We start from the raw sequence: 18,940 nt of genomic DNA, 5'->3' as shown, positions 1-18,940 counted from the left end.
TAAGATAAATATGAATATATTTTAATTTATATTAAGTACGTTAATTATATTTTTTCACGTTATACAGTGTCTTCATTAAACTGTCATTATTCTGCTGCTTCTAGTGAGTACCGGTATGTTATTTTTGTTTATTTTTTACCAAAAGTCAATGTCTTATGACCTAGTTTCTGTCTAATGCGTGAAATCTTCAGTAGCCTGCTGTTGTTTACAGTCCAAATCATAAGTAAATGACAAATGAGAAAACTGGTTAATGAAGTTAATGATTGAATTTGTATAGGCCTACTTAAATTCTAAATCTAAAAAAAGTATGTTATATTTTATTTTTCAGAATCTGAAGAAAACATGGAAACAGCATCCTGAAGTTAATGTCATTTGCACATTTTTTTTTTTTTAGCTTGAATGAAAGAAATGTGTTCAGATAACTAAAAAATGACCTCAAAAATAACATTGACCTCATTACAGTCTTTCATCTTTACTGTATGTTAAACCGGCTTCACACTGTACGATTGAATAGTCTTTTACAACTGTTGATTGTCAGACTTTACCAACATGATCGCCGCTGTAAGCCATGTCACACTGGATCTCAGTTATCATTAAATGTCAGAATGTACGGCCATTCAAGATCCGCTAAAAACAGAAACGCAAAAGAAGACTTGTCTTCAATACGAAACACGTTCATTGACTGTGAGCTGCATTTACATGTGGGATAGAAAAGGTGGCCAGTAAACAAAAACATCTCTAGTGTTAATTTTGATCATAAAAAACAAATCTGGAAAAAAAATGAAGACTCTTGACTGAAGCAAGTGGAGGTTTGTTGTTGCATCATCCGGTTCTGAACTCCTATTGGTTTTTGATTTGACAGTTTTAAGAGAAGTCACTGCAGGACTGTGTGTGAAACTCTGCTTCTGACACTGCCAGAATTTCGTCTGAGATAATGTGGCGATCAAAGACTTAAGATTTTTCATGATTCTCAAAATTTGTCTCAGATGGACAAATTGTGGCCAAAATCATACAGTGTTAACCCGGCTTTAATACATCATGTATTTATCACATCCAGTCTGTGTTTTGCTTCAGTTGGACTTTGAGTTAGTTTTGCACTGTTTCCTTTTTTCCTGTTTTCTTTGTACAGAAATGGCATGTTAAGCTAAAATGCCACAATTTTCAGCTAAAATGGGCTGCATACACACACACGTTTAAACAGAAGTTACGCAGAAATTGATGTTCTAATCTTTAACCATGTTTGACAAATATTTGACAAGCATACACACATACATGCACACAAAAGACACTAATGCACAGAAACACACCTATACAACATGATCAGTTAATTTTTAATTGCATTTTTTAATTAAATATTTGTTCAACTTTCTATTTAATGAAATACATTTATAGTTTAACTATGACACGCTAAAGCCAATAGTGTCAATTTACTGTTACAAATAAAATGATTTAAGCAGAAATTACCTACTTTTATATTGGCCCATTTTACCTGAATGTTGTGCTGTGGCTCAAGAAGGTACGTGCTGAAACCAATGCTAATTTATAAAAATATCATTAGATCTCATTCATAGCTTATTTGATGGTATTATAAGTAATTTACCAAAACATGGACCATTTTAGCTGACTTCACCCCTGTTTTTCTTTTATTTTTTACAGTAATCATTAAAACATATTTTATGAGTTGATTTATGATCTCTAAAGGTGACAAATATAATATAATTATTATATAATTTAATTCGTATAAAGCATGCCACCTATTTTTTATTTATCATGGTTTACACTTGCTATTAATCTCAGTTACTTTTCCCCAATTAAAATGTTCTCGTAATTTACTCACTTTCAAGTTGTTCCAAACCTGTTTGACTATTTATTCTGTCTAACACAAAAGAAGATATTTTTTCCTCTTCTTTGTTTTTCTTCTTCTTTTTCCATTCTAAATCATTAAATAATAAACTAGACCATATTTATTATTTATGTCTATGGTCTTCACTCCCTGCTATACAGAACTTATGCTGACACCTGGTGGTGTGGATGCAGCATCACCCAACGAAGCGTAATCATCAATCCTCTTCATGGAAAATAAATCACCTTTCATTAGGTTACTGATATGAAGGGACCCTTACGAAAAATAATTGTATTCAGGTGTGTTGTTAGTATACTTTCTTTTAAACTAAAAATAAGAAAGTATACTTTCTACTTTTTATATAGGCTATCCTACTTCACAGAAATATACAAAAATTGCACATAAGTATACTTGACTTATACTGACAGAAATGTCCTAGTATATTTGAACTATACATGTACTTAATATTTTGATTGAGATATTTTCTACTTAAAAGTATAATTAAGTATTCTAAGTATACTTGCCATGTACTGTAGTTGTAGGCCATTTAATCTTTTGATTGAGTAGCCTATTAATACTTTTTCACAGTTTTACACTGTCTTGTAAACCTACATATTTTAAAAGATTTATAAGGAAAACAGATTTGTTCATAATTCTGAGAATCTGAATTTTTGTGTAGGCTAGTTCACTGGTCTACTGATCACTGATCTGTTTTCTTTAGTGTTATGTCTATTTCTACTGATTCTTATAGTTATGAATGGATTATACCCATCAACTGGATGAAGGCAGGGGTGGAGCAGTCACGCTTTTGGCTCTTGGAAAAAACTGGTATGAACAAAAATAATTAGCCAATTATTTTGTTTTTATGGTGGCATTTTGTTCTTTTACCAGGCTCTGAATGGGACAAACTCACTATTTTGACCTATATAACATAATAAATGACCTAAAATAATAATCTATTCGTAGGCTAAAGCAAATATAAAATGGGTGTCTGAAAACCAATGAGAAATCACAGACTGGCTGGTGGCTGAATCTGCTTAAAAATATATGACACTGTATATATAGTATACACTGTATTATATATATATAAAATTATATACATATATTTAAAATGATATACATATTATGATATATAAAAAACATAAAACATTTTTGGTCAACCAAAAAGCATAACCAGGTGGACTGTGTATACTGACAAAAAAATAAATAAAATACTTTTACAGTACTTCAATGTTTATCCAGTTAATTTGAATTAAAAGTAAAGTAAAGTAAAGTAAAACCTGTGCAGAACCACAAAGAGATTATCATATAGGCTATACTGCACATTCCTGTACCATGGAATACAAAAAGAATCTTAAATATTTCTACCAAGAGCCTTATGGACCTCATGTTTGCAACTATTCTTGCTTGTAAACATGTTGTATTTCATGCTTAAATTGTGTTATCCTCCTAGAGCAGAGACGACCACACTGTAAAGTTCTACAATACTGTAAAACAGTAGCATTGCCTGTGAACTTTGGTTGAGTTTGTAGCTAATGCCTGAATAATGACTTCATGCTTGTGCGGACAGGTGACAACAGCGCATGTGTGGTTTAACGCTCAAATAGAATGGAATGAGGAAAATGAATTATGCTTGCTGGCATTTAGACAGGAAACTAAAGACTAATTTCTTTCGTATTCGACGGCAACACTCGATAAACAACGTATAAGTTGTTACATTTTGAGAGATACTAGTTTAAAAATGTTCACATCATTTTCTAAAACATGAGAGACTGAAACAATGCTGGGAATATGGATAGATATTCTCGTGTTGTACTTTTACCTCCAACATTTGCTTCAAATGGTAAGTTTCAAAAGGTTATGAATTGTTAAAACGTAGGCATAATGCTATTCAATTAATTAAATTCAAGATGTTATCCATGTTATCTCGCTACTGATCTTCATAGAGCATTACTCATGTATGCTGAAAGCTTGAGAAGTCATATCATTCAAGAACCATGTTTTAAACTATATTCTAGATGGAGTAGATGGAGAAATAGATAGAAAATCACTATGTTAAAACAACAACCACCATGTTGTGTTTCAGGTTCTCACTCTTTGTGGTTGTTTTCAACTTACATTCAGGGAGAAACACAATTTCCTGAATTTAGTTACACAACAACTTTGGATGACATCACAGTTGGATACTATAAGTCAGGGACGTATTTTCCAAGAGGGAATACGACGAATGAGGATGATGTGGTTAATTCAGATTACATAAAGGATATAAGTGACTACATGTATAACTCCTTTTTGAGAAGAGCTGCACTGTTAAGGCAAGACAGCCAAAATGACAGTAAGTATCCTCACACGAATACACATAATGACGTGAGCCAATGACGTGACGCAATTCTTTTGTCTTGCTGTATTAATCAAATTATACATACAATCTATGATAAGCAAATTTAGAATTTCTTAAAATGTATTTTAATATATTTGGAGGCGTAAAGTTGATTTGTGATTATTTAACCTTTCCTTGAAAAGACTAGGCCAGTCTATGACAATCTTCTCCCTCATTTCCCTCAAAGGTCTTGATGTTTATCAGACACTGGTTGTGTGTGCGATGCTGGACCTCAACAATTCTGGAAAGATGCTGACAAAAGATGCGGCCAGAGGCTGCACCACAGATGAGATCTGTTATTTTAACAACAAGTTTACTTATAAAGTGATTTTAAATATTTCACAAGATATGCTCAAACCTCACCTGGAAGAATTCAAACTCAAATATATGAAGTTCTATCAATAGTTTGTATTAGTACCCTCAAGTATTACCTACAAAAGAGACTGTGAATGAAGTTAATAGAAAGGGTAAGTACTCAAGGCCGCTTCTTATGACAAACATTTTAGCTGATGTAAACTGCGTTAAAAGTGCCTGTTTTATAAGTTTCTGTTTTATGATGACCATGGAATTCTTTTTATATCTGCCATTATAAAGTCCATATGTTTAAACAAAACCTAGCAGGCTCTGAAATAATCTTCTTAGTGTCAACCTAAAATCTTCACATTAACAAGTCAAAAGTTCTTTGATGTGGAGTAAAATAACCTCTCTTTTTTTGTTTCCACAGCAGCACCAAAAATCAGATTTATTCAGAAAGCAAACTCAGATTCTGGAGGGTTTCGTGTGAGTTGTTTGGCAACAGGATTTTACCCTCGTCACATCAACCTGACCCTGTTCAGAGATGGACAGCCTGTATCTGATCATGAGATCACTGGAGGAGATCTGCTGCCCAATGGTGACGGGACGTACCAGATGAGGAAGAGTCTGGAGATCAGTGCAGACAAACACAAATACAGCTGCTCTGCCACACACCTCAGTCTGGACAACAAACTGATCATTGAGTTAGGTAATGAGCTTTTACAGAAATAGAAAGTATCAGATAAAATGTTTTGATCTTATTCTAAATGCTTCCTCTTATAGAAGATGAACCTTCCAGACGTCACATAGAAGTTGCTGTTGCTGTCCTGATGTTGGTGATATGTGTGATGTGTGATTGTGGCAGTCATAAGGATTAGAAGGTCAAGAAGTAGGCCAACTTAATGTTCTGGTATGTTTTCCTTCAAGATAAAATGTGATCTATTTGAATATTTACAAGATCACTTTATGTATAATGGAATATTTGTGACAAATACTAAAATACCACAGTTTTCTGGAGCGTGATAAAATTACTACAAACCTCATTTTGACTTTTATACAAATTATTATAACTGTAAAATCCTCAGAATGGAATAACAGCTAGATTATTGTCTTATATATTAAATCACCTTTATATCCATTTACAGATGAAAATAATGTTATATAGCCTAGATATCTGAAGATATCCATCCATTTGAATGAGGATCAAACCATCACATCTTCTGTTTTATTCATTCAGAAATGGAGGAATAATAATCTGAGATTTCTTTACACCATCTGAGCCAATGCAATATTTGCTTTTAATAAACTGTGAGATTTACAATTGAGATTTATATTCTTAGATGGGAGAATAACACTGAATTAACAGCTGATTGTTTCTCTGTATTATTTTTTTATGTTTACAAAGAATTTAAATGTATTTATAGACAACTTTCTTGTCAAGAGGGCATAGTTTCTATATCAAGTATCTTTTTATGGTGTTGTAACCTATAGTGTGCTAAGTAATTCACAGGATACAGGTTTGTTAATGGATTTATATTTTACAAACACAAAACCAAAAACAGAATGGCATAGCCTCATCCATACTCCAAGATGTGGGAAATCCCAAAACAGAGGTTTCAATATACACACAGACCATTACACTGTATGTAGTTTATTGTTATGTTGCTGGGTCTAATATTGTTTTTGTGCAATCATACTAGATTGTGCTTGCTGATTTGAATAGGAGTTTTCATTTGAGAATCTGTCTGGCTATATATACAGTATGTGTGTGCCTGTTTCATATGCCTGTTCCTGTTTTTTGTATTTTTATTGATTGCTTGTATGAGAAACAAGGCCATTGGATGACGGGTGTACTGAGAGTGCAAATATTTATACATTAAAGATTTTGGTATTTGGTTTAATCTTTGGTTTAATTATTGTAACGTTTGAGGTGATAATCAACTGACCAATTCAATTAATTTATCAATTTAAAAGTGAGCAATCTGAGAACATGACAAATGTCCCAAAACACAACCTGTTTGCACATACATCCATCTGAAATGTGACATATAGTCTGACTAATAATAAGTCAATATTAAGAATTACAATGTGTAGCTTATACACTTTAAAAATACTAGTGTGCATGTAATAAATACGGATGTGCTTGTTAGCAAATATAGGCTACATTAAAGACTTTGGTCTTTTGTTTTATGCAATCTTTTATCACATATTAAAACATTATTTTAGTAATCTCACATGTGTTTCACACAGAGCCATATCCTCAGACACCATGTTAATCAATTATTTTGTATACATTATTTGTATACATATTGTTTTTAAAATATCATTGCAAATGTCTGCACTCACTGCTGTTCCTTCCACGGCATGTTGTCACCTAGTCTATATTTCGATTTATGATCAAATCAAGTAAGATTGTGCAGAAGTTCATATAATTTCCTTCTTTTTAATGGGCATATTTTTAGATTTATTGCATCATTGTCATCTTTCTGGAGTATATGAATGTAAAAATATGTTTGGCAAATTTTTATGCTGGTTTTAAATTATTTTGAGTCATATTGAGGACCCCTTAGAAGTTTGCAGAGGCCCCGGCCCCCTTAGTTGAGAACAACTGTAGTTAATGGCTCATATTTACTGTAAAACATCTGACAGTCAACCTGCTCTGATTGTTTAATGGAGCATCTTCTACATTACACAGACAAATTCTTTACTTTTAAAATACTTTCATGTTTATCAATTTATTTTTTTTGTTCTGTAATAAAATAAATAAACATTGCGAGTAAAGCAGTCTATGATGAACCAATGCACATCCCAAATGATCTGCAAATTTACTACTGACTCTCCTGATTCGTTCATTTAAGTGTCTTTAAATATTATACTTTTTAACAGCCAAAACACATCCCCGAACACATCCACCTACGCAATCTTTCCTTTGTCACGTGACAGATGCAATGAACGGATCGTGCATGAATGACCCATCACACTAGCCTACCATCACCCCTGTTCAAATTTAAAGGGGTGGTATAATGCCCTTTTCACAAGATGTAAAATAAGTCCTCAGAGTGTGTATGTGAAGTTTTAGCTCAAAATACCCCACAGATATTCTTATATAGCATGTTAAAATTGTCACTTTTTGAGGGTGAGCAAAAACGCACGTTTTTTTGTATCTGTCCCTTTAAATGCAAATGACCTGCTGCTCCCAGCACAGAGGGTGGAGCTACAACAGCTTGTGTCCTGAAAATTTCAATATGTTTAGCCTTTTATGTTCAACCAGATTCAGAGAAAGATGGAGAGACTCAAGAAGAAGTGACAACATTTCTGAATGGTTAGTTGATGAATTTATGCATCTTATCTTCTAGTCATTGATTAGCATATTCTGTCTTGATAATCTATAAATCGTGTTCCTGGGGACGGGGTTTATGGTTAGTGATGTCACTAACCCGGGAGGAATGTTGTGTAGTCCCTACCAGACGTTTGTTGTAGTCCTTAAAAAACGATTTCTTTAAAAGAAAATATCTCCCTTTGCTTTGAACTTTGTGCGTCGTAACTTTGCAGATGTTGTTTATGCTGAAACAGCAACATTACACACTAACTAAAGTTAGAAAAGTGAAATCATAATCAATCACCCCTTTAATGGAAAAACTAAACATAGGCTGAGATGCAGCCATAAGGGCACTGTGGGTTCAATTATTCTTTGTGCATTGTAGGAAAGCATGTTTCTGGCTTGTGTGAATGTGGGAGTCTTGAGACAGTAGGGCATGTTTTCCTATAATGCAGAAAGTATAGGGCAGAATTAAATATATTCTTTGTTAAATTGGCAGGACTTGGAGTTTAGGCTTTTTCTGTTTTATCTTTGTTTGGACACTGACGAGCATAAACTGATCTCCAAGGCAGTTTTTCAGTTCTTGCACGACACAGGACTGTTTGCAAGAATTTAGTTCAAGCTTTGACCTGTGGAGGGCAGTAATACGCTCAGCAGCGTCTACACTGCCGGAATCCTACAAGAAGAAGAAGAAGACGCAGCCATGTTCTAACTTGGTACCTGTGCAGGTAGCCTAAATTTTTGCAAAATATTTGAAGACTAAAATCATGCAGTGCAAATGGACACAATCGTATGTCGTTTTTTTACTCACACTTTCACTTCCATCTGCTTCATATGGTAAGTTGTTTACGTTTTTAAATATTAGTAGAATTTTAAAACCTAGTTGTTGCCATAAAAAAGATATGGCAGAACAAATATTTAATAATAGCAAGTACATTTCTTACTAAATTATTATTTATTATTATTTATTTATTGTTATTTTTTCATCTCTGTTTTTCTAAAACAAGAAAGATCACTAGCCAGATATAAATCCCAGTTGAGGTGGTGGGGCATTCTGTTACAGTGTGCCACGCTATTAGAACTATGCTATTCTTTGATGTTATTAACATATAACTTTAATGAATTCTATTGGCAAACCATGAGAGAGAGGCGACTGCGAGTAAAGAGTTGAGTTCAATATTCAGAAATTATTATTTCATGAAATGCAAAGCATTCTGGCCCGTCTTTTTGTCTCTTGTTCCATGAGAGCGGTGTGTGGGTGGGGTGTGTTGTGTTCAGCTTTGTGTTTTTCTGAATGTCTGAATGCTTTTCTTCATCTATTTGCTTTTCCTCACACTATTTTGAACTATGTTGTATAGCTGTATTTGCAGTGTGTTCATTGTCAAACTCCAAAAGTTTATTTTAATTATTAAAAACGGCATTATTTTATTTGAAAAAATAAAATAATTGTATTTTATTTACAAAATAATTTTGTTTGTCTAGTATATTTTTTTGATTAGATCAGACAACATCTTAAGCTGTCATATGGTCGTTACAATGTGCCCCTCATGTTACAGTGTACCCTATGGGCATGTTATCACTGTTCACTCATTAGCTTGTTTCATTAATACAGTGTATACTTTTTTTCTTTATTTATGAAGGTAAAAATTTTGCCATAAAAAAATCGCACGCGCAGGGTAAGATTTATGAAAGTGTACATAAGATTGTAAGCGTAAATTAAATTGCATTAGCATGAAGCTGTAGTTTCACAATACATGAATTACACTTATGAATAACAGTAAAATGATGCAAATATTTTTTATTACGCTTGAAAGGCGATTTACACCTTCACAAATCTTCTTGCGCATGCAAATTAAATTTATATTGTCTTATGTACACTTTCACAGATCTTACCCTGCACATGCGATTCTTTATGTCATCATTCTATCTTCATAAAATAAAGAAAAAAGTATACACTGTATTAATGAAGCGAGACCACATATTTGTACTAAACGTGTGAAATTAATGTGTAAAAAAAAAAAAAAAAAACCTGAACCCCAAGTGGATTTATACAAACTGAGAAAGTCAAAAAGTGGTTGTGCCCCACTCTCCCCTACTCTTATCATTTTCATTCTGAATGAAAGTACAAGTCATTGCCAAGATTCCAAGGCTTATGTTTTAAATTAAAAATAAATAGGATGAAGCTTAAAAGTTTTATTGTATACAGTCTCATAGCCTACTATGGTAGAAATCAATCAGTCAAGAATCAATAATGAATAATTATCCATTGTAATCACCAGTAATCAATTTGTTTTTCAGGTTCTCATTCTTTGTGGTTGCTTTCAACTTACATTCGTGAAAAAACACAATTTCCTAAATTTAGTAGCACAACAACTTTGGATGACATCACAGTTGGATACTATGATTCAAATACATATATTCCAAGAGGGAATACGACGAATGAGGATGATGTGATTGATTCAGTTTACATTAAGGGTATAAGTGACTACATGTATAACTCCTTTTTGAGAAGATCAGAACTGTTAAGCCAAAATGACAGTAAGTATCTGGCTCAATGACATCTATTAATCTATTTAAAAATGCACAAAATGCTATTCATACTGTACATATTCAATTGCTTAAACAACTTTTTGATGAGCATATTTTTAATGTTTGATTTTAAATTTTTAGTTTTTTAGGTGAAATCATTTGTGGTATCAGAATTAAAAGTATAACTTTATAATAATTTCTGCAAAGTCTTCTTTGTTTCTTTATTAAAAATATAAAAAATATTAATATGCTTCTAATATTTTTAAAACATTGTCTGAAAAATAAAATGTAATGTGGTAGAGCTGTGTTTATGATCACTACGATATAGTGGGTTTCATTTTGCATTTACAGTGACCGTAAAGTATGAATGGGTGAGTTATGTGATATTTAGGATATGGTCATTGGGCTACTTTTGGGTTATTTTTGGTTGGCCATTAGGCTATTTTGTTAAGCTGGCCTGGCAACCCTGCAACAAGATCACATGGCGATAATAATAATAGCATGTGGTTATTTACAATGACACTTTTAGAGTTATCAAATTTATTTTTTCTTATAAATGGTTTGCTAAACAATGAGTGTAAGATGAAGGAGGCCAATCCATGACAATCTCCCATAACAGTTCTCCCTCATATTTCCCTCACAGGTCTTGATGTTTATCAGACACTGGTTGTGTGTGAGCTGCTGGACTCCGACAAGCCTGGAAAGATGATTGTTGCAGATGCTGCCAGAGGCTCCACCACAGATGAACTGCGTTACATCAACAACACATTTACTTATACTGTGACTGTAAATATTAAACAAGAACTGATCAAACCTGACCTGGAAGAATTTAAGCAGGAATTTGAAAAGACCTTTTACCCAGTTTGTATAAAAACTCTCAAGAATTACCTCAAAAAGAGAAGAGATCAAATGAACAGAAAAAGTACGTACTCAAGGGCACATCTTAATTCCCTAAATTTGTTTTATGAAAACAAATGTAACTGTTTAGAGTTAATCTTCAGGATTAAAAATAAACCCATGTATTTATACATGTAAAACTTTCTCTGATGTTCTCGTTTATTTTTTTTCCTCCTCCTCCTACAGAAAAGCCCAATATCACACTCACACAAAAAGCAAACTCAGATTCTGGAGGGTCTCGTGTGAGTTGTTTGGCAACAGGATTTTACCCTCGTCACATCAACCTGACCCTGTTCAGAGATGGACAGCCTGTATCTGATCATGAGATCACTGGAGGAGATCTGCTGCCCAATGGTGACGGGACGTACCAGATGAGGAAGAGTCTGGAGATCAGTGCAGACAAACACAAATACAGCTGCTCTGTTACACACCTCAGTCTGGACAACAAACTGATCATTGAGTTAGGTAATGAGCTTTTACAGAAATAGAAAGTATCAGATAAAATCTTTACATTTTGATCTTATTCTAAATGCTTCCTCTTTTAGAAGATGAACCTTCCAGACGTCACATAGGAGTTGTTGTTGCTGTCCTGCTGTTGGTATGTGTGATATCTGTGATTTTGGCAGTTGTTTGCATGAAAAGGCAGACGGGAAGACAGAGACTATAGAGGTAGTCCCAACTTAATGATGTAGTATGTTTTTCTTAAAATATGAAAATATGATCCATTTGAATTTTTACAAAATAACTTTAAATGGAATATATTTGTGCCACGTGCATCTGTTGTAGAGGTGTAACGATATACAAATTTCTTGATGCGATACTTAACATAGCATTGTTAGTCAAATTCAAAATACTGCAATGCTTCAGTGTTTTTGGCATTTATTGCTGTTGTTGGTTTGATGAAAACCAAAATGTCTAATGTGTGTTGGGAGGATTTTCTTGTTCTGGCTTAGACCTCTCAAATTGTCTTATTTTATTGTTTATTTTATCATTCCATTTTATTGAATTTTAAAGTATACCGTACACTTGTCTACCATACTGAAGATGTCAAAAGACAGTATTAAACTATCAGCAGTATCAAACAATACGATACAATCTTTTTTTTATTGTTATACCACCTATGTCTTATTTACATAGGCTATTACAGATTACAACTGTAAATGTAGTACAACTGTAATAATTGTTGTCTAGTGGGGTGAAATTAATCCAGGTACGCTGAGCCAGATTTTCACACAAGTAGCACAATTTACCTTGATTCACTTTATACTTTTTGTGCAGTCTAATTCTTTGTCTATTTTATCAAAAGTATACTATGTCTGCACTTTAGTTTTCTGGAGAAAACACACTTACATTTTTCTCCATTGATACAATGCCAATAATCCACTGATCTAAATAATTTCAGTGCTATTAACCAATATTTTTAAATCTTTTAATATGATTGAACGAGCCACAGGATATTGCTATGCACAGGAGTTGTGTATATATTAAATCATATTTATGTAATTTTACATATTCATCTTGTTTTCTTTGGATTGGAAATTACATTTGAGAATCTGTCTGTCTACATTTCATACTTGATGTTAATCAGTTTAAACCATGTTTCCAATTCAGAAAAGATTTGTTGGTTGTTTATTTATCTGATTTATAAGTATAGTGACATTTAAGCCTTGTTCAGACTGTCAGTGTCAAGTGTGAATGGCAAAAAAATCAAATGGAATGGAAATGGAAATGGAAATCCATTTCAGTCTGACCGCTCTGATTGGCTTTTAAAATATAAAATTTACTTATCCAATCTGTCATGTATTAATGACACAGCAAAACAGCTGTTCTCCCGTTATAGACTGTGACAGGGGGACATCACAAAGTAGAAGTTAAGGTCGCTCATGCGCAATAGAATGCCGTTGCCTATTGACTTTTGTCTGAATACTGTTGTTTTTGCTGTGTTCACTTGTTTAGCTAACAGATATTATAAAAAATATGATGGTATAGCTGTTCAGATTGTTTGTAAATAAAACATTTACATCAAATATTGCCTATTTGTGCCTTTTTATCTATTTATTTCTAGCAGGGGCGGACTTAGTGATTTGGCGGCCCTAATCACTTCCAGGTATAGGGCCCCAACAGTCAAACTTTGAACTCAAAACACTCTTTTTCTATATATAGCCTACTTTTTTTCTATTCTGTTTTTTTTTTTTTTCTACATTTGTAGATAAACTGCATGTTAAAACTATTTGAAACCTGGAACTTTTATTTTCTCAATGTAAAATTAAATACATAAAAAAAATTAAAAAAACTAAATTCACAAACAAACTATTTACAGTTAATTAACCATATTTGCGATTACTCTTTCAATTAATGCGTGACTATTTCAATTAATTTCTGTAACCCGGAACTTTTGTATTTTCTCAATGTAAAAAAAAGAAAAAATTATTCACAAATAAAAGAAAAAAATTACAAACTCAAAGTTCATTATCTGACCGGTGTTTCGGGCAGAAAGCAGGATCGTCACTTATTAAAACTCCTGTGCTATTCGCGTCTGTGTGCTGTTCATGTTCACAGGCTACACTCACCGGCACATTGCCTATGTTTATATGCACACCTTTTGTTTCAGTCGGACTGAATTCATTCCGAATGATGAATCCGAACATAGTGTTTACATGAAAACTAAATAAAGTGATTGTGTGTATATGTACATATTTATAGTATGGAGGTAAAATAATGACAAATGTTTCTAAACAAAAAAAGCTTGAATTGCTAGGCCTACTTGAAAAAAATATGCATTGCATTACCGTGCTTGCATTTAATGCATTGTCTTTTTAGGGCTTGCATTTTTATGGGCTGAAATTCAACATGGTTGTATATATTATTTAAAACGTGAATATTTCAATGCAAAACATTTCAAGTCAGGTCAAGTCACCATCATTTATATAGCGCTTTTAACAATATGAATTATTTCAAAGCAGCTTTACAGAGATAATAGGAAATTACCATGGCAGATTGTCTAGGCCTTACAACAGTTCTAGGATAAAGTTATTTTTCAGCTAAAGTTAGTTTTGTTTGATTGATTCACTTCTGTTGCGAAGATCATTAGTTATAAGCTTAGGGCCATACAACACCGTTCTAACAGGATAACCCTTAAAGCGCTCCGGCCGCCCATCCGCACAAAACAGTGCTTGGTGTCTCGAGAACCAGGCGCTACTGTCAAACTGGGACACCTTTATTGGCAAACTGGGACACTTCAAACACATTAAATTGTTATTCAAATGTAGGCCCAATGAATTAAGTACACAATAACAATATAAACAACAACAACAAAAATAATAAAAATCACTTTTTTTTAAGGAGGGGTGCAGGTACAGCAGATTGACAACATTACTGATGTTGCTGTTGGTCAAGGCCACGAACTCATTTAACTTATCCAAAACGAAATGGTTCTGAGTGAGAGGACATCTGTAGAGGATGTAGGCTACTGTCATCAACTTGCCGCGCGAGCGTCACGTTCCAACACGAACACGCCCCATAGCATAATCCCACCCTTGACACTGATTGACAGGTTTGCGTGTAAGGCATCGGAAATGGAAATACTAGGGAATTGCGATTTCATTTGAGTTTTGGCTGGCTACATACGCGACGCCAAGAAAGTGAAAAAGCAGACGTGGTAATTGAAATTGCTATTTAAATATGACAGGGTCAAGACTCGTAAGATATGGGAAATACAGTTGCAAACGGACTTTGCATTTCCATTTTAAATGTGGCAGTCACTGTGCGTTCGCTTAAAGCAGGGCTCAGTAGTTTCGGGATTTCTTCGCTGTATTCTCGCTTTTTGCTCGCAGGTTTCTCACTAGAGCTCCCCCCACAGCTTCGGAATAGGTATTTGACAACACTGTTGTAAAAACTCGTTGGCGATTCTCAGACACCAGAGGCTTGTAGATCAACGACATCAAAGCAGATCGGACAATCTTTAAAACGTCTTCTTCATTCGGGTTCGAACAGCGTGAGGGAGCGCAATAATGATGACAGTATTTTAGCAGATTTATTTTGGCCGTAAAGCAATTGTTTACATCGCGAGACCTGATATCACGCGATACTTCCTGACGCGGCAGCCGGCGGCCCGCCGGCTCAAAGTTGCAAGTGCGGATTTTCCGCTCACGGGCACCAGGGGGGTGCGAAACGACCACCATTCAACCCGAAATAAGTAATATAATCATTCCAATGACTCCGAAGCTGTTCAGTTAAGGTAAAAAAAAGTTACTTAGATCACCTTTAAACGAAAATGCAAACGGTAATCCGCGATTTGCAGTTGCGTTTGTATTGTCACATTTTATGCGTCCACAATTTGAAAACGCAATTGCAAATACAATTTGCAATTTCATCAACTTCAACTGTCATCAACTTGATTGTAAATATACAATAATATACAATATACAATAATATTGTAATATAACAAATACAATTTGCAATTTCTTTTGAATAATGTCCGGAATATCATTCCATAGGCTGGAATTTTGAGATCGCAATAGACGTGAAGGACTATAATGCGTTAAGAGTTTGCTCAAGTACTGCAGAGCTTAACCATTTACTGCTTTGTAAGTGATCAGCAATATTTTAAAATGTATACGATGTTTAATAGGGAGCCAATGCCGTGTTGACAGAACGGGGCTAATATGGTCATACTTCCTGGTTCTGGTAAAAACTCACGCTGCTGCATTTTGGACCAGCTGTAGTTTGTTTATTAAGGCAACCACCCATAATAGCATTACAATAATCTAGCCTTGATGTCATGAACGCATGAACTAATTGTTCTGCATTTTTTATTGAGTGCATATGACGTATTTTAGATATATTTTTAAGATGAAAAGATACTAAAAGATACTATTTTACAGATACTAGACACTTGACTTTCAAATGAAATATTGGTATCAAAGAGCAAACCCAGGTTTCTAACTGACGACGAAGACTTGACAGAGCAGCCATCAAGTGTTAGACAGTATTCTAGGTTATTACGTGAGGAAGTTTTTGGTCCAAAGATCAGAATCTCTGTTTTTTCAGAATTTAGTAGTAGGAAGTTGCTAGTCATCCAGTTTTTTATATCAGCTATGCATTCCGTTAATTTTGTGAATTGGCAAGTTTCGTCAGGGTGTGAAGAAATATAGAGCTGCGTATCATTAGCATAACAGTGAAAACTAATGCCATGCTTCCTAATCATTTCTCCCAAGGGTAGCTTGTACAAAGTGAACAGCAACGGTCCTAGTACTGAACCTTGTGGTACACCATACTGAACTTTTGATCGATAAGACATCTCTTCATTTACTGCTACAAACTGATAACGTCAGATAAGTATTATTTAAACCATGCTAACGCAATTCCACTAATGCCAACATAATTTCCGAGTCTATTTAAAAGAATGTTGTGGTTGATAGTGTCAAATGCAGCACTAACTAAAACTAAGTAGTGCAACTAAGAATTGAGTTGCACTACCCTAGACTTAACATTCATACCAGTTCGGACTTGAAGTTTGGGTTTGCCAGTTTTTCTTCCATGATTTCCACATCCCTAACATCCCTCTGGGGTAGAAGAGACGGTGTTGCCAATGTTGCAACGCTGTTGTAGAAGCGTTTGTAGCATCCTCCCTTGGAATTTTTTTTTCTCTTTCATCTCCTTAAGGAGTGTTAAACACAGTATTGCTAAACACTGTTACAAAGACCACAATCTCACACAAAAAGCCAAGAGTCAAACTGCCCAACCAAAGGAAATGCTCATCACCAAAATGGTGATGACCAAATTATTTTTGGTCTATATTTACTATTAAAAAAAAATCAACATCTAAATCTGTTAATTATTAAGAACTTCTGTTTCTTATAGACACAAAATGTTGAACTGGCTCAACTACAAAAGATTTGTTACAGAATAGCTGCATCTCTCCAGAAAACAAATAATGTCAAGGTGACTCAATTAAATGTTTTTTTGTATCACAGACAACTTATTTTCAGTTCGTATAATTTTTTTTTTACAGTGTGGAGGTGATGCCCTGAGGGTGGATAGAGGTGTAGGTATGATGGGGCTGCCGGTCCAATTGTCATCATCCTCATCCTCACTGGACAAAATCACTCGCCTAGAAATTTATAATATACAAGCACAATAAATGAGTTAAAGCATTTTAAAAACAGTTGGTTAAAAAAGTATACATTTTGGACAACAGGTGATACCACTATACACAGGGTTCGTACACATTTCCACCAGAGAATTTCCATGACTGATGTATATACAGTATGACTACACTCTGGATACCAGAGAGACCCTCACATGGATCCTTAACATCTGTTCCAACACCCCATGACCCCTTCAGGCATGCACACATCCATTTGTATACATCTCTTTTCCCCCCTTAACATGTGATTGTTACTGTTACTAGGCTAATTGATTACATTTAATATTATTTATTGGTTAATCGTATATCTGTTGTCTACCTCCCTCGTTTTGACAGCTTTGAGCCAAATACACTTAATAAAACTCCCACAAAACTTGTCCTTCCTGTGTCATTGGGAAATTCAAATTTTCATCATCAATTTAGTAGTAGTAATTCAAATAGCCTCACCTCTTTTTGCTCTTCCCCCTTCCCGTATTCTCTGTAGAATCAGACTCGGTTGGTACATCTGTGTTCTGTTCATACTCGACTAATTTTGTGTGGGCAATTTCATACGTTGCTGTGGGAGGCAGACAAATGAGTGGGAATTAGTTTCATTCAGAGCAAATTTAAACCGAATCAACAGTGAACTCATCATGTCAGATAATATCATACACATGGACACATTACCGACTTTTCTCTTGACAGTCAACTTGTATGTCGCCCAGTCAGTGTGAGGGTCCTATTGCTCTATGACCGCCATGTTCTTTGCCATGTTCATCCTTGCTGGTGGCCAGTAGCATTCATCCTCCTCAGGCCCGATAGACCATTTGGTCGGTATAACTGTCAATCCTCCACCATTTATAAATTCACCTATCGCGAAAGGTAACATGCTTAAAGAAAAACAAATACATACATAAAAATACATAAAAATACATAAATTCATAATTAAAACAAAAAATAAAAAACAAAACAAAAAACAAATAAATAGCACACTAGTGCAGGAGTGGCAATGCCAAGTATCCAGTCTTGAGTGGCAACAACACCATTTTTGTTTTTAACTCCTCCACAGGTAACAGCTGCAAGTTTTCAGATAAATTGAAAACAAAAAGAATTCCAATTCCATTCCAGTCCATTGGATAGTTGAAAAAGGATTTGGCAGTTTCAAAGAAATTACACAGGACTTTAACAGTTCCAGAATGTGACAAAATGTTCCGCACAATAAGAATCCTTCCCCCTACAGAAAAACAGTCATCGCCACGAGAGGAGGAGATCAGTGTCTGTCCATCATTGTAACGCCTGTATTGTTCCCATGTTGCAATTGAATTAATCATTGGTCCAGAAAAGTGGAGCTGTTTAAGTGGGCTGAAAACTGATGTGGTCTTTTGGCTTGCCACTTTCTGCTTCTCATGGATCCTCCTGACGAGTTGTTGGACAGGGTTTTGAGGCCGAAGTTTTTTCAGTTTACCAAAAAATGTCTCAAAAGGAAAAGCTGAAACACTATCCAACGGGCTGAATTTTCGTGCATCTAGAGCTAGGTAGATCAATGAATGC

At 34.5% G+C, this 18,940-nt stretch overlaps 1 protein-coding gene and 1 long non-coding RNA gene across 3 annotated transcripts; both read left to right on the top strand.

Moving 5' to 3' along the window:
• Positions 1–3,519: 3,519 nt before the first annotated feature.
• LOC311071263 (class I histocompatibility antigen, F10 alpha chain-like) lies at positions 3,520–13,286 on the top strand. 2 transcript variants are annotated; one of them, XM_084095558.1, is made up of 5 exons: positions 3,520–3,686; positions 3,930–4,178; positions 11,009–11,287; positions 11,449–11,727; positions 11,808–13,286. In XM_084095558.1, exons 1-5 carry the CDS (start codon positions 3,635–3,637, stop codon positions 11,927–11,929), a joined length of 981 nt encoding a protein of 326 aa, XP_083951684.1. In that variant the 5' UTR covers positions 3,520–3,634; the 3' UTR covers positions 11,930–13,286. The 2 variants fall into 2 exon arrangements, with proteins under 2 accessions (XP_083951684.1, XP_083951683.1); XM_084095557.1 differs by lacking the exons at positions 3,520–3,686; positions 3,930–4,178 and adding exons at positions 8,508–8,673; positions 10,135–10,374.
• On the top strand, positions 5,048–6,416 carry LOC311071267. Its single transcript, XR_014603802.1, has 3 exons — positions 5,048–5,226; positions 5,301–5,427; positions 5,663–6,416. It is a non-coding gene; the product is annotated as an uncharacterized lncRNA (long non-coding RNA).
• Positions 13,287–18,940: the final 5,654 nt, after the last annotated feature.

The sequence above is a fragment of the Abramis brama genome (genome assembly GCF_963993115.1).
Source record: "Abramis brama genome assembly, chromosome: 20".
Lineage (NCBI taxonomy): Eukaryota > Metazoa > Chordata > Actinopteri > Cypriniformes > Leuciscidae > Abramis > Abramis brama.
The sequence above is the reverse complement of the archived record's forward strand: the minus strand, read 5'-3'. Positions and strand labels throughout refer to the sequence as shown.

Bases quoted from the DNA above. Each gene is read 5' to 3' on its own strand.
- LOC311071263 (XM_084095557.1), top strand. From the start codon at position 8,604: ATGCAGTGCAAATGGACACAATCGTATGTCGTTTTTTTACTCACACTT. The intron at 8,674-10,134 runs GTAAGTTGTTTA...TTTGTTTTTCAG, and splicing joins ACTTCCATCTGCTTCATATG to GTTCTCATTCTTTGTGGTTG. The intron at 11,728-11,807 runs GTAATGAGCTTT...TTCCTCTTTTAG, and splicing joins CAAACTGATCATTGAGTTAG to AAGATGAACCTTCCAGACGT.